The 15,372-nt window shown below is 41.2% G+C and overlaps 1 protein-coding gene across 2 annotated transcripts in view; it reads right to left on the bottom strand.

Annotated features, from left to right (window-relative positions):
* LOC115206556 (von Willebrand factor A domain-containing protein 5A) overlaps positions 1 to 15,372 on the bottom strand; it is a 90,544-nt gene that overhangs the window by 13,392 nt on the left and 61,780 nt on the right. Inside the window, exons 1-9 of one of the 2 annotated variants that reach the window (XM_029773672.1) lie at positions 13,574 to 13,708; positions 12,485 to 12,535; positions 11,912 to 12,114; positions 5,480 to 5,702; positions 4,981 to 5,156; positions 4,656 to 4,770; positions 2,392 to 2,567; positions 2,056 to 2,144; positions 1,669 to 1,813 (exon numbers count right to left, since the gene is read on the bottom strand). In XM_029773672.1, coding sequence (XP_029629532.1) covers positions 1,669 to 1,813; positions 2,056 to 2,144; positions 2,392 to 2,567; positions 4,656 to 4,770; positions 4,981 to 5,156; positions 5,480 to 5,702; positions 11,912 to 12,114; positions 12,485 to 12,527 — 1,170 coding nt within the window. In that variant the 5' untranslated portion in view covers positions 12,528 to 12,535; positions 13,574 to 13,708. Of the gene's footprint in view, positions 1 to 1,668; positions 1,814 to 2,055; positions 2,145 to 2,391; positions 2,568 to 4,655; positions 4,771 to 4,980; positions 5,157 to 5,479; positions 5,703 to 11,911; positions 12,115 to 12,484; positions 12,536 to 13,573; positions 13,709 to 15,372 lie in introns of those variants that run through there. The other variant, XM_029773673.1, reaches the window with a different exon arrangement.

A 15,372-nucleotide genomic window follows, 5' to 3' on the forward strand; every position in this document is an offset into this window, starting at 1 on the left:
ATACAGGGAGTAGAACATGGCTATACAGTACATTTACATTACATTTTAGTCATTTAGCAGACGCTCTTATCCAGAGTGACTTACAGTAGTGAATGCATACATTTCATAAAAAAATTGTTCTCCATACTGGTCCCCGTGGGAATCAAACCCACAACCCTGGCGTTGCAAACACCATGCTCTACCAACTGAGCCACACGGGACACAGGGAGTAGAAAATAACATGGCTATACAGTATACAGGGAGTAGAAAATAACATGGCTATACAGTACAAAGGGAGTAGAAAATAGCATGGCTATACAGTAAACAGGGAGCAGAAAATAACATGGCTATACAGTATACAGGGAGTAGAAAATAACATGGCTATACAGTATCCATGGAGTAGAAAATAACATGGCTATACAGTATACATGGAGTAGAAAATAACATGGCTAGCCATTTGATTAGCTATTTAGCAGTGTTGTTTAGAATTCTTATGGCTTGGGGGTAGAAGCTGTTCAGGGTCCTATTGGTTCCAGACTTGGTGCATTAGTACTGCTTGCAGTGAGGTAGCAGAGGGAACAATAGCTTATTTTTTTAAATGCTTTGGATTGTGTGTAGCCCAAGAACAATGTGTAGCGTACAGTGGGGAATGCGCGGCACATCTGTCAGTGAACAGCATGCAGACAAAACAGTAAAGATCATCCCTACTGTCACTGTATAACCCACAGTAAAGATCATCCCTACTGTCACTGTATAACCCACAGTAAAGATCATCCCTAATGTCACTGTATAACCCACAGTAAAGATCATCCCTACTGTCACTGTATAACCCACAGTAAAGATCATCCATACTGTCACTGTATAACCCACAGTAAAGATCATCCCTAATGTCACTGTATAACCCACAGTAAAGATCATCTCTACTGTCACTGTATAACCCACAGTAAAGATCATCCCTACTGTTACTGTATAACCCACAGTAAAGATCATCCCTACTGTCACTGTATAACCCACAGTAAAGATCATCCCTACTGTCACTGTATAACCCACAGTAAAGATCATCCCTACTGTCACTGTATAACCCACAGTAAAGATCATCCCTAATGTCACTGTATAACCCACAGTAAAGATCATCCCTACTGTCACTGTATAACCCACAGTAAAGATCATCCATACTGTCACTGTATAACCCACAGTAAAGATCATCCCTAATGTCACTGTATAACCCACAGTAAAGATCATCTCTACTGTCACTGTATAACCCACAGTAAAGATCATCCCTACTGTCACTGTATAACCCACAGTAAAGATCATCCCTACTGTCACTGTATAACCCACAGTAAAGATCATCCCTACTGTCACTGTATAACCCACAGTAAAGATCATCCCTACTGTCACTGTATAACCCACAGTAAAGATCATCCCTAATGTCACTGTATAACCCACAGTAAAGATCATCCCTACGGTCACTGTATAACCCACAGTAAAGATCATCCCTACTGTCACTGTATAACCCACAGTAAAGATCATCCCTACTGTCACTGTATAACCCACAGTAAAGATCATCCCTACTGTCACTGTATAACCCACAGTAAAGTAATGCATGAGCTTCTCAATGGAACCATCGTTACAGAAAGTGCAGACACATTTATCTATGGGGTGTTTGTTTATGTAAGGTGTGTAAGTTACCTGTCTGGGCTGGTCAGGGAGGCAGGGCTGGCTGTAGATATGTTTTAAAGGCTGGAGGATCTCTGTACCTCCCAGGTCAGCCCTCATTGCCTTCACCTTCTGCAGAGCCTCATTCATAGTCTTCTGGCTGTACTCCACACTCTTACTGATGTCCAGATAGGCACACACACAGAAGGTCAAAGGGTCATCACCCCAACATATTACAGACCCAAGACAAACAGTAACTGTCAAACACTGTCACTGATTATCTTTGGATTGTGACTGCCTGGTGCAACATACATGATAAAACCCTAGAATGACACAGCTAAATGTGTTTGTAAAAAACAGAAGTCCTCAGACACTGACTTGAACTGATTGAGACGAGGGTTGGAAGGAGAGAACACTCACGGAAAGAAGGACTTATATCTGGACCCAAAACCGATGATGTTGAAGTAGCAGCCCATTGGCAGGCTTTTCAGCAAGAGCAGCAGAGTATCCTGCAAGAGAGAAATTCAACAAGTGCCTTTACTCTTCAATAAATCATATAGGACAATCTTAAAGCCCAGAAGACTACAGCGTAACCACTGTGTACTGGATTTCACTCTAAACCATCTCTTGGTGAATCCTGTGCAGATTGAGATGTTCATTTACTAGCGCAGTGTTTGTGTGTGTGTGTGTGTGTGTGTGTGTGTGTGTGTGTGTGTGTGTGTGTGTGTGTGTGTGTGTGTGTGTGTGTGTGTATACCCTGGCACTGCCAATGCGGTCCTGAGCCCCAGACCCATTGTGCATGGGGCATGACATGCTGCCAGAGCGATCCATAACAAACAGGAACTCCCCGTGTGAGGTCATCAATGACATGACATCCTTGGGGAACTCTGGGTACATGCTCAGCATAACCATAGGGTCGCCCATCAGAGAGCCTGGGGGTGGGGGGAAGAGAGAGAGAGAGAGAGAGAGAGAGAGAGAGAGAGAGAGAGAGAGAGAGAGAGAACAGAAGTGTCCAACAGCCTTTCTCCACTTTCTCCATCTCTACACTACATCTACTGTATCTTCTGTCTCACCATGTTCCTCTATGTAAACATTGATTACGGTAGTACTGTCATCACGTTGCCCTCTTTGGACACAGCGAGCACCATCCCCCTACCTCTGCACCATCTCTCTCTGTCTCCTACACCCAGGCTGCTGTGGTCAGAGAGGTCGTGAATTCCTGGAGGAGATTATCTCCTCATGGCCACAGTATAGAGAGAGAGTGAGTTTTCATAGAGAGAACAAAGGAATTTCTTCCACCTCACAGAACTTGAGGTCCGAACAATATTCATGTTCTGGAGAAGGTATAAAAGATTGGTGAAGAATCCAGCTACGAACTGGTCCGTTTGGTACAATTTTGTGTAACTCATGAGAGACAATACAGCCACATTACCATAACCATGTTTATACAAGTGTCTCCGTTATGAGGCTTATATCTAATGGTTGTATAAAATGAATGAGTAAAGATGAAACTATTTGTAAAATTATGTAATGTGATTTTAGACTGTTTAATGAAGGAAACTCCAATTCCCTTTGGAGTTTAACTAAATCAGAGGACCACCCTCTGAGCACAGGCAGGATCCGGCGTCATGGGACACCCCTTTTCTATGTTCCGAATAAACCCCCCACCTGGGTTTTCCCACGTCAGACCGAGCTTACCTCCATAACGAGAGGGCTAAGGGTTGAGACGAGACCAGTGCCTCTATCACAGAGGGAAATAAGGCTTGAGTAGATTGCTGAATCTTTTAACCATCCCACGTGGTTAAACTCTTAGACTATCGATACCGACAGAATAAGAACAAGTCTTTGATATTAATTACTAGTCTGCAGCTAGGAATTCGGTATCATTGAACGCGAAGACCGACAACCGCCTAAACATCTATTCTATTACGACATGAATGAATGTTACTCTGACCTATCCATTCTAACCACGACAGAGAGAGAGAGAGAGAGGGTGGACAAAATCTCCAACAGAAACAAACTTTTTAACAGAGATCCCGACGACACACTGAGCGTAAATATATATATGGATTGCAATTATTCCCGAATGAGTGAGCGTTCATGTGCAAAGGATTAGCATTTCAATTGTTATAATTATCAACTTTGTAGTGTCTCTTATCTTTCGCGCCCTTATCAGTCCCTCTGTTTAACAAGCCGCCATGCCGGTTTAGCCCACTAGGGAACATTCCCCTATCATTTCTTTGTAACCATATCTACTTTGTTTGTTTGTGTTATGCATTTCTGTGAGTACTTAGTTAGTAAATAAATGATTTTAAGACAATTGATGTATGGATGACTCATAGTGAAGACAGATAACTGTCATGACTTCCGACGAAGTCGGTCCCTCTCCTTGTTCGGGCGGCGGTTGACGTCACCGGCCTTCTAGCCATCGCCGATCCACTTTTCATTTTCCATTTGTTTTGTCTTTGTTTTACACACCTGGTTTCAATTCCCCAATTACTTGTTCATTATTTAACCCTCTGTTCCCCCATGTTTTTTGTGAGTGATTGTTTGTATGTATACAGTCCGTTATTGTGGGATAGTTTATTGTGTTGTATTTATTGATTCCTTGAGTAAATTATGTTCCTTACTAATTTCTGCTGTCCTGCGCCTGACTCCTGCACACCAGCTACACACAGGCCGATTACAATAACCAACAATTTACGACGTTTGGAATGAGATTAACGTGAGGTAAAGAATAATGAATTCATCAGAAGACTAAGTGATCAGATATTTAAATATCAGAAAGTTATATTTGGAAAATTTTTACTTTGTAATCTGAATATTTTCCTTGGTGCCCCGACTTCCTAGTTAATTACAGTTACATGATTAAGTAGTTTAATCACGTAATAATAATTACAGAGAATTTTTGATAAAGATGAATCTTCAGTTTAATGATGCCAAAGACACGACAGCACACTAGACTACTCATTGATGTCATATCCACACATCTACAACAGAGTACACCCACCCCCCCTCACCTGGCTTGGCAGAAGTCTGTGCTGCCTCTACTATAGCAGTAGGCTGATGGGTGTCTTGGTAATACAACAACAGCTCAACGTCCCGGTCAAACTGATGACCTGCAGCCAGACTGACCTGCAGTTAGAACAACATTAACGTGAAGACAGAGCAGTGAGAGAGGGAATGTAACAACTATGAAGGATTCTGATGGTTCATGGCGCATACACACAGATATACTGTACACACACACACACACACACACACACACACACACACACACACACACACACACACACACACACACACACACACACACACACACACACACACACACACACACACTACCATGGCTTGGGTTTTCTCTGTGTTGAGGTAGTTGAGCGGGTCCAGGGGACAGTTGGACTCTACTCTAGAGATGGGATGAGGGGATGACACTCGGGCACTGAGGGACAGACTGTAGGGCACAGAACCAGCGGGCACCGAGGACACCAGGGCACTGCTACCACTACCAATGCCTGACCCTTAGAGAGAGATGGGGTCAAGGAGGGAGGAGGAGGGAGAGAGACAGAGAGAGAAGAAAGAAGGATAGAGAGGAGAGAGAGACACACAAATTAGCATGTTTTTGTTCCAGCCCAGCACTTCCACCTTTCAACTCAACAACACATCTGGCTGGACTGGAACTAAAGCCTGCACCACCCCCTGTGGGCCTCCAAGAGCAGGACTGAAGACCACCACCCTCTGGGACCAGCTGCTGGTTCCTAGTCACACTGCTGCCCACAAGGTTTTACACTGCACTATGATGTATTACTGGTGTGTCTCTCCATACAGGGGCCCATGTTCTTACCCTGGGGCTGATAGCGGGGGTTGAGCACGGCGGGAAGGCAGAGCCTCAGGCCATCGTCAGCCTGTACAGCCAGCTCTGTCACATAGTCCAGGCTGACAGAGGCCTTCTCCCCTGGAGGCAGACTACCTACACTCAGCTTGAACACATCCGGGCTCTCATCACTCTCCTCCAATAGGAAGGCCTGCAGGCCCGAGCTCAACGCATCCTCATACTGCTCCTGCGCCTGAGGGGGGTACAGAGGAACACAAGGACGCATCATCAGCCTGAGACACAGTATAGTACAGTAGCATACATCCAGGGGAGGGTGCTGTCTGACTGACACTCTAGTCAGGTCAATGGGGTTTGACTAGTGCTGGGTGACATGGACAAAAAAACAAATCGCAATAAATTGCCTGAATTGATGCGATAACGATAAATAGCAAGTTTATACCATAAGTAAGTTTATAAGATGAACATTAAATTATCCTTTAAACTACTACTACTAGCTTGATGATTGTAGCCATCAATTGTCCCATTACCGCATCAGCAAACTTATTTAATTTCAAACTTCACATTTCTCCAGTATAAGCTACTTATCGTAATGAACCATATGAGCAAATTGCCTGCGATAAGTGATTGGTACGGTCGGTATCAATAACCCAGCTTTAGATTTGACAGAGAGTGGCCTTTTGTCACGACTTCTACCGAAGTCGGTTCCTCTCCTTGTTCGGGCGGCGTTCAGCGGTCGACGTCGCCGGTCTTCTAGACATCGCCGATCCACCTTTCATTTTTCATTTGTTTTGTCTTGTTTTCCCACACAACTGGTTTACAGTCCCTCATTACTTGTCGTGTATATAACCCTCTGTTCCCCCCATGTCTGTGTGTGAAATTGTTTGTTGTAAAGTGTTTGTGCACACTGGCTGGTTCGCGACGGGTTATTTTGTACCCATATTTAGTTTTTCTGGGTGCCGTTGGTTTTGCATATTAAACTGCTCCGGTTATTACCCAGTTCTGCTCTCCTGCGCCTGACTTCCCTGCAGCCAGTCACGCACCTCTTACACCTTTGACCAAGTAGTGGGTGGGGAACCAGTTTTACAGGGTCAATGTCTAATAGTGATATGAGAGCAGAGAGCTGGTAAAGCTATAATACGCTTTCTTAAAGCCCTGTAAGTCAGGGTTCCCCCCAAGTTTTCTGAGCAAAACCATTTCCTGTTTTGATTGTTGGACATAAAGACTAAAAACACTGTAAATTTCACTCCAAGTGACTTCAATTTTGGAAATCTTTTTCAACACATTCCCTGACATAATAGAGAGATACAGTTGAAGTTGGAAGTTTACATACACCTCAGTTTCTCACAATTCCTGACATTTAATCCTAGTACAAATCCCCTGTCTTAGGTCAGTTAGGAACGGCACTTTTTTAAAGAATGTGAAATGTCAGAATAATAGTAGAGAGAATGATTTATTTCAGCTTTTATTTCTTTCATCACATTCCCAGTGGGTCAGAAGTTTACATACACTCAATTAGTATTTGGTAGCATTGCCATTAAATTGTTTAACTTGGGTCAAACGTTTTGGGCAGCCTTCCACAAGCTTCCCACAATAAGTTGGGTGAATTTGGCCCATTCCTCCTGACAGAGCTGGTGTAACTGAGTCAGGTTTGTAGGCCTCCTTGTTCGCACATGCTTTTCAGTTCTGCCAACAAATGTTCTATAGGATTGAGGTCAGGGCTTTGTGATGGCCACTCCAATACCTTGACTTTGTTGTCCATAAGCCATTTTGCCACAACTTTGGAAGTATGCTTGGGGTCATTGTCCATTTGGAAGACCCCTTTTCAACCAAGCTTTAAGCTTTAACTTCCTGACTGATGTCTTGAGATGTTGCTTCAATATATCCACATAATTGTCCCGCCTCATGATGCCATCTATTTTGTGTAGTGCACCAGTCCCTCCTGCAGCAAAGCACCCCCACAACATGATGCTGCCACCCCCGTGCTTCATGGTTGTGATGGTGTGCTTCGGCTTGCAAGCGTCCCCCTTTTTCCTCCAAACATAACGATGGTCATTATGGCCAAACAGTTCTATTTTTGTTTCATCAGACCAGAAGATATTTCTCCAAAAAGTACAATCTTTGTCCCCATGTGCAGTTGCAAACTGAAGTCTGGCTTTTTTATGCCAGTTTTGGAGCAGTAGCTTCTTCCTTGCTGAGTGGCCTTTCAGGTTATGTCGATATTCGTACCCGTTTCCTCCAGCATCTTCACAAGGTCCTTTGCTGTTGTTCTGGGATTGATTTGTACTTTCGCACCAAAGTACGTTCATCTCTAGGAGACAGAACGCGTCTCCTTCCTGAGCAGTATGACGCTGCGTGGTCCCATGGTGTTAATACTTGTGTACTATTGTTTGTACAGATGAACGTGGTACCTTCAGGTATTTGAAAATTGCTCCCAAGGATGAACCAAACTTGTGGAGGTCTACAATTTTTTTCTGAGGTCTTGGCTGATTTCTTTTGATTTTCCCATGATATCAAGCAAAGAGGCACTTAGTTTGAAGGTAGGCCTTGAAATACATCCACAGGTACACCTACAATTGACTAAATTGATATCAATTAGCCTATCAGAAGTCTCATGACGTTGCCCTCTTTGAGTACAGGGAGGACAGTTGACCCCCTCCCCCTTACACCATCCCCCAACCTACCTCCACCCACCCAGGCCCTGTGTGAAGGGGTGGTAAAATTCTAGAGGAGAATCTCCTGCCACATGGCCCATAGAGAGACGTAGGAAATTCTTCCAACTCACAGAATTGGGGAACCGAACGACATTTATGTTCTGGAGAAGGTATAAAAGATTGGTGAAGAATCCAGCTACGAACTGGTCCGCTTGGTACAATTTTGTGATACTCAGAAGAGACAATATAGCCATATTACTATAATACTGTTTATATAATAGCCTCAGCTATGGGACTTGCATCCAAATGGTTGTATAAAATGTATTAATGAGGATAAAGCTATTTGGAATACGTTGAGATGCTATGTACTGATGTTAATGTGATAAAATTGTATTTCTGTACCAAGCTTAACTCAGTCATCGGCACGCCCCCCCCAGGGACATGGACAGGACAAGGCGTCATGTGACAAGCCTGTTCTATGTTCACGTATAAAACCCCCACCTAGAAGTTATTTCTTTAGACCAGCTTACCTCAGAAGAGAGAGCCAAGGTTTGACCACCCAATTCCTCTACTGAAAGTTACCTATACCACGTGGTTAAACTTTTAGACTATCGAGACCGACAGAATAAGAACAAGTCTTTGATATTAATTATTAGTCTGCAGCTAAGTAAATTATATAATTGAACGCGAAGACCAACGAAACATCCATTCTATAACGACATTAATGAATGTCGCTTTGAAAGAACCATTCTAACCGAGAGAGAGAACTCTCCAACAGAACGACTCTCCAACAAGGATCCTGACAACACACTGAGCGTAAATATATATTGATTGCAATTGTTCCCGAATGAGTGAGCGTTCATGTGCAAAGGATTAGCATATCAATTGTTAATATTAATGAACTCTGTGTGCCTCCTCAGCTGCCCTTTATGACCCTTTGTTTAACAAGACACCAGCCATGCCTGTTTAGCCCACTAGGGCACATTACTCTACCAATTCTTTGTGACGATAATTACTGTTTGTATGCTTTCTGTGAATTACTTAGTTTAGTAAATAAATGATTTTAAGACAATTGATGTATGGATGACTTTAGTAAAGGCTGGATTCGTGCAGATACAACAATTTACGACGTTTGGAATGAGACTGGACGCGAGGTAAAATACACCATTTAAACCAGAAGATAATCGGCCTATACTATAATATATTATAATATATAATGTTATAATATAGGAAAGTTATATTAGGAAAATTATAACTTTGTAATCTGAATATTTTCCTTGGTCCCCCGATCTCCTAGTTAATTATAGTTAAACGATTAATCAGTTTAATCGCGTGATAATAATTACAGGGAGTTATTTTGATAAACATGTCTTCAGTTTAATGGTGCCCCAAAGACACGACAGAAGCTTCTAAAGCCATGACATCATTTTCTGGAATTTTCCAAGCTGTTTAAAGGCACAGTCAGCTTAGTGTATGTAGACTTCTGACCCACTGGAATTGTGATACAGTGAATTTTAAGTGAAGAATTACTTGTGTCATGCACGAAGTAGATGTCCTAACCGACTTGCCAAAACTATAGTTTGTTAACAAGAAATGTATGGAGTGGTTGAAAAACGAGTTTTAATGACTCCAACATAAGCGTATGTAAACTACCGACTTCAACTGTAGATGTGATCGTATACAAATGTCAGCAAGGTTGAAATGGTTCTGTTTTATCATGTCTGTTTGGGTTTCTTGCGGTCATTTTGCAGTCTACAAATGATTTGTAATTATGCTCCGGCCCCCTGACCATCTGCTCAAGAATAAATTGTCCCGCGACTGAATCTAGTTGATGATCCCTGCTGTAAGTCATACACTACTTGGTTAACCAATTGGGTATAGTCGGCCAGTTGCTCCTAAACCTGTGTAGCAACACTGTAATTACAATAGTAACAACCGATGTGTATAAACTCTGGATAAATGAAGGTGTCTGTAATAGAATAAACATGTCAAAAACGAATGAATACATTAATAAATAAAGTTCTATAGCTTCCAAAATCTTTTTTTTTTTTTTACAATGGAGGAGTACTAAGATAGCTGCATGGTGGCTTCAATACAGTCAGTCATCACATTGAAATTATATTATGTGAGCAAAACATAAAAAAATATGTACAAATATTTTCCTTCAAGTATTTGTTTATAGAGTACTACTGTTACTGTTTCCACTATAACAACAAAAATACATGTCATTTTGACCTTGAAACATTTAATTGAAATACTGTATAATTCCATTCATTCCTATGGAGTACTGCTACTACTGGGGAGTGCCAATACATAGCATCGGCAATCCAGGGTTTATATAAAGTGCATTCAGAAAGTATTCAGACCCCTTCACTTTTTCCACATTTGTTACATTACAGCCTTATTTAAAATGGATTAAATCGTTTTTTTCCCTCATCAATCTGCACACAATACCCCATAGTGACAAGGCAAACTCAGGTTTATAGAATTTTTTCAAATGTATTAAATACATTAACAAATGTGGAAAAGTAAAGGGGTCTGAATAGTTTCCGAATGCACTGTACATCATCGTTGGATGGGCATTTTATTTATATGGGGGGGTCTACTATGTATGCACGTGCTTTATAGTAAAGACATGAAATTTAACTGTAAAAAATGTATTACATTTGAATGTGGCATGATCACAACCAGTCGTGATGTTTTCATCTCATTGTCAAACAAATCACTTCAAAAAGTAGGTTATCTTTGCGCGTTTGTCCAAAACAATTCCAGCATCCGAAATGTGAGCCCGTGTCTGAAACTAGGTTTCAAAAGTGTCTGAAACTAGGTTTCCATCCAATTGGTGACAGATTTTTATGTGAATATTAAACAAGCTGCATAAAGAAAATATGCAAATTTCCCCACCAGTGGCGAGTTTCCATCAAACGGACTTCTTGTGGATAAAAGTCAGTGTGTGGTGACGTAGCGCACACAAAACAAATGCTTACATTTTCATCTACGGAATAAAAATGTAAAGTTCAATGTGTTTCCATCGTATTTTCAAATCTGCTGATAACCTTTGCATTAAACAGCAAATGTGCCTACGCTGGTCTTGGCACGTGTGCCCTAGCCAACAGCTCTCAGATACAGTGTGGGTCGGCTGTACGGGTAGGCTAGTCTACATGATGAGAATATTATGGATAATATTTTGATTTGTCAAACGGCAGCTAAGCATTGATCATCATGTTTAAGAACCTCAATATTTATTGAAAAGGAGCATCAAGATCACCTTGCACTTTCACCTGTAGCCTAATAAATGGCATGGTTTCCCAGGTCATAGTGGGAGGACCACAAGCCATATCATTTCGTGACTTCAAGTTTACTTTGATATGATCGTTATCAGCTTCTACCACCATTTCTTGCATAATTAATTTTACAGACACAAAAAGATCCCACCATGTCGAACGAACGAATGATCTGTCGGCATTTATAAAATTGTGCCGAAATGACCTTTTTCCATCACAGCTGTTGTGATAATTATCAATAAGACATGAATGACTTTACTCGCATAAAAACTGTGATTGGAAACGTGATTTGAGATGTATATTTTTTTTTTATATGGACAGGAAGGGAGTTATGGTAGGGCAGGCCCATAATGATAAGAACATTTGTACTAACATGTTATTGATTGGTATTAACGTGAAATTAACCCGAATCCTGCTGTTCATGACACTTTAGTGGATTTCAGAAATGTCTTAAAAAATGTTGACAGTGGCATTTGTCTCATTGCTGACTTGTCATTTCCCCTCACCTTCTGTTTCTCCTGAACCTCAGCCACCACCTCAGACTGTCCTATCTTGGCGCTGAACCTGCAGACAGCAGCCTCTCCTGGCAGAGGGAAAACAAAGATGGCCTCCAGAGGGCTCTCCTCCTGGTTCTCATACTGCAGAGTGGAGCTCACAGTGGCCACATGCCCCTGGACACTCACCTCCACAGCAATACTCTTCAGAGGCACTGAGAGAGAGAGCGAGCGAGAGAGAGAGAGAGAGAGAGCGAGAGAGAGAGCGAGCGAGAGAGAGAGCGAGCGAAGAGAGCGAGCGAGAGAGAGAGAGAGGGATTGATGGATGAAATGGAGAAAGGGATGGAGGGAAGAGAGAACTGACAATGATGACATTTGGGAACCACTTAGAGACAGTAAATGTGATTGATAGCTCATCTCATGGAAATGTTACATTTATTGAAAAGCAATATAAGTGTGGTGGATTGTTGAGAAGTATCTCTTTAAAAAAAGAGAAACAAGATACTGAAGAGAGCTCATGACTGGGAGAAGGAAAATCCACACATACATGGGAAGTAAACAATCATTTCTGCTTTCAAACCGTACCTGGTTCCTTCTTGACAGTTACCAATCCACAGCAGTTCACCATTTTGGCACCTGAATGGGGAAGTCAGGTGGGATATTATTGTCCTCTTAATTCATAACAAGCACTGTTCACATCACTTTGATTAAGATGCTGTGTTTGAAACAGTAAACATTCAAATCTGAATTTGCCAAGTGTTTTCTGATAAATTGCTTTATAAAAGGCAGCCACAGAATGCAACTACTGACAGTAAGATAAGAGAGGTTTATCTAACCATGATGGTCATGCACCATAACTGCTGGTTGCTGATAAAGAATATTGCTTTGTACTTTGTACTGTTAGTACAAAGTACTGAACGGACAAATAGTCATATAATATTGCTCTTCCCAGAACATATTTCCTCATACAACAGTTGCTTTGTGCAAAAAGGGACTTTATCACGCCTGTAGTTCATGTAAACAATGAACAATGAAATGATCAGCAGCTTGAGCAATAATGTCAATCTCTGTCCATTGTCCATTCTGTGTAACCTCTGGTTGAACTAATCATAGAGATTCTAATTCCTAATTCCTAATCCTTTCAGACTACTGCAAAAGGACGAAATGCAATAGTCAATAGTGGATGATTTTAAGTCAGGAGGTAAGTTTACCTGCCACCTTGATGGTGTTGGTCAGGTATTTCATCATTTCAGAGATTTAGGCTAACAAAAATGTAGTCACTGAGGCAAGTAAAGATTTATTGTCAGACAACTTGTATTAGATTAAAGTTTATAAAGAAGTGTCTCAGGACAAACACATGGATGTAGATTACTTTATCCCATCATACCAGCTGTATAGAATGCAATAGAATGCAACATTAACTGTAGCAGATTATTATTTTACCAAAAATAATAATAATTATAGAGCCTGTGATGAATGTCTGTTCAATAAACATGATACATTCTGAACGTTCTGTACGTTGAGCAGTGTTGAACAGAAGTCTATAATAATAAGCATAGTAAATGTAACTTCAATATCTGATACAATTTAGATTTTTTTAAATAAAACCGGAATGCTTTCATAAAGTAGCCTAATCATCACCAAACGCTGCATTTACGTATAATATTAGCCTACCTTAAAATCTGTGATAGGCTGGTTTTCAATTTTCAGGGCAGGTCTGATTGGTAAAAGGACAAATTGGTGAAAAAAAGCGCTCAGAATTGGGCTTCCAATGTAAACGCAGCCTTCTTCCTGGTTTATAAAGAAAGGTAAACGTCAATAGTAAACACGTGTAGGTGCACCGGTGTGCACTCACCTCATTGGCCGATTGTCATAGTCCCAACTACGATCGTCCTATTGGTGGTGGTGGTGGACAGACACATTAAGCCTATTCAACCAATGGTTGTTTTTGAGTCTGTAATGCAGGTTTCTACGTTATGTCTTTGACAGTCTTATTATAAGGTATATATTTGCATAGGCTATGGCAATTCTTCGTCCCTAATCTATGGATTTCACATGACTGAGAATACATATACAGTGGGGGAAAAAAAGTATTTGATCCCCTGCTGATTTTGTACGTTTGCCCACTGACAAAGAAATGATAAGTGTATAATTTTAATGGTAGGTTTATTTGAACAGTGAGAGGCAGAATAACAACAACAAAAAATCCAGAAAAACGCATGTTTAAAATGTTATAAATTGATTTGCATTTTAATGAGGGAAATAAGTATTTGACCCCCTCTGCAAAACATGACTTAGTACTTGGGGGCAAAACCCTTGTTGGCAATCACAGAGGTCAGACGTTTCTTGTAGTTAGCCACCAGGTTTGCACACATCTCAGGAGGGATTTTGTCCCACTCCTCTTTGCAGATCTTCTCCAAGTCATTAAGGTTTCGAGGCTGACGTTTGGCAACTCGAACCTTCAGCTCCCTCTACAGATTTTCTATGAGATTAAGGTCTGGAGACTGGCTAGGCCACTCCAGGACCTTAATGTGCTTCTTCTTGAGCCACTCCTTTGTTGCCTTGGCCGTGTGTTTTGGGTCATTGTCATGCTGGAATACCCATCCACGACCCATTTTCATGTTGATATGTTAATAACAACCAATACATTGAGATACATAAGTGCCCCTACATTAAATGACAGTTGGCTAATATAGGTAAGAGACTGAAAAACAGCTTCTATCTCAAGGCCATCAGACTGTTAAATAGCCATCACTACCTGGCTACCACCTGGTTACTTAACCCTGCACCTTAGAAGCTGCTGCACTATATACATAGAATCACTGGTCACTTTAATAATGTAACACTAGTTACTTTAATAATGTTTACATACTGCTTTACTCATTTCATATGTATATACTGTATTTTATTCTACTGGATTTTAGTTAATGCCACTCCGACATTGCACATCCTAATATTTCTATATTCCATTACTTTACTTTTAGATGCGTGTATTGTTAGATATTACTGCACTGTTGGAGCTAGGAACACAAGCATTTCGCTACAACCGCAGTATCATCTGCTAAATATGTATATGACCAATAAAATGTGATTTGAGAGACATGCAGCAACGGAATGGCTAGAGCGACACATTCAAGGTAGTACAGAGATGTTCTGTCTTGTACCTGTAGATGGGGTTAAAGGTCCAGTGTTACTAAGCAACAAGTAGGAATGGTTGGTGAGCTTCTCAGGATATGGTAAAGGAACTGGGTAGTAAACATAGTATGTTTCTGTGAATAATTCTGCCTTCCAGTATCATAACACACTGACCTATATTCAACGTGGTCTTCTAGCCTCCCTACTCTTCTTCATCGGGAGTTACCCAACACTACTGGAGAGCTATTGGAGGTGCAGGTTTCTGTTCCAGCCCAGATTAAACCCCTTATTCAGCTTATCAAGGTCCTGATGAGAGGATGAGGTGTAGGACATATTAT

The sequence above is a fragment of the Salmo trutta genome, chromosome 13 (assembly GCF_901001165.1).
Source record: "Salmo trutta chromosome 13, fSalTru1.1, whole genome shotgun sequence".
Taxonomy (NCBI): domain Eukaryota; kingdom Metazoa; phylum Chordata; class Actinopteri; order Salmoniformes; family Salmonidae; genus Salmo; species Salmo trutta.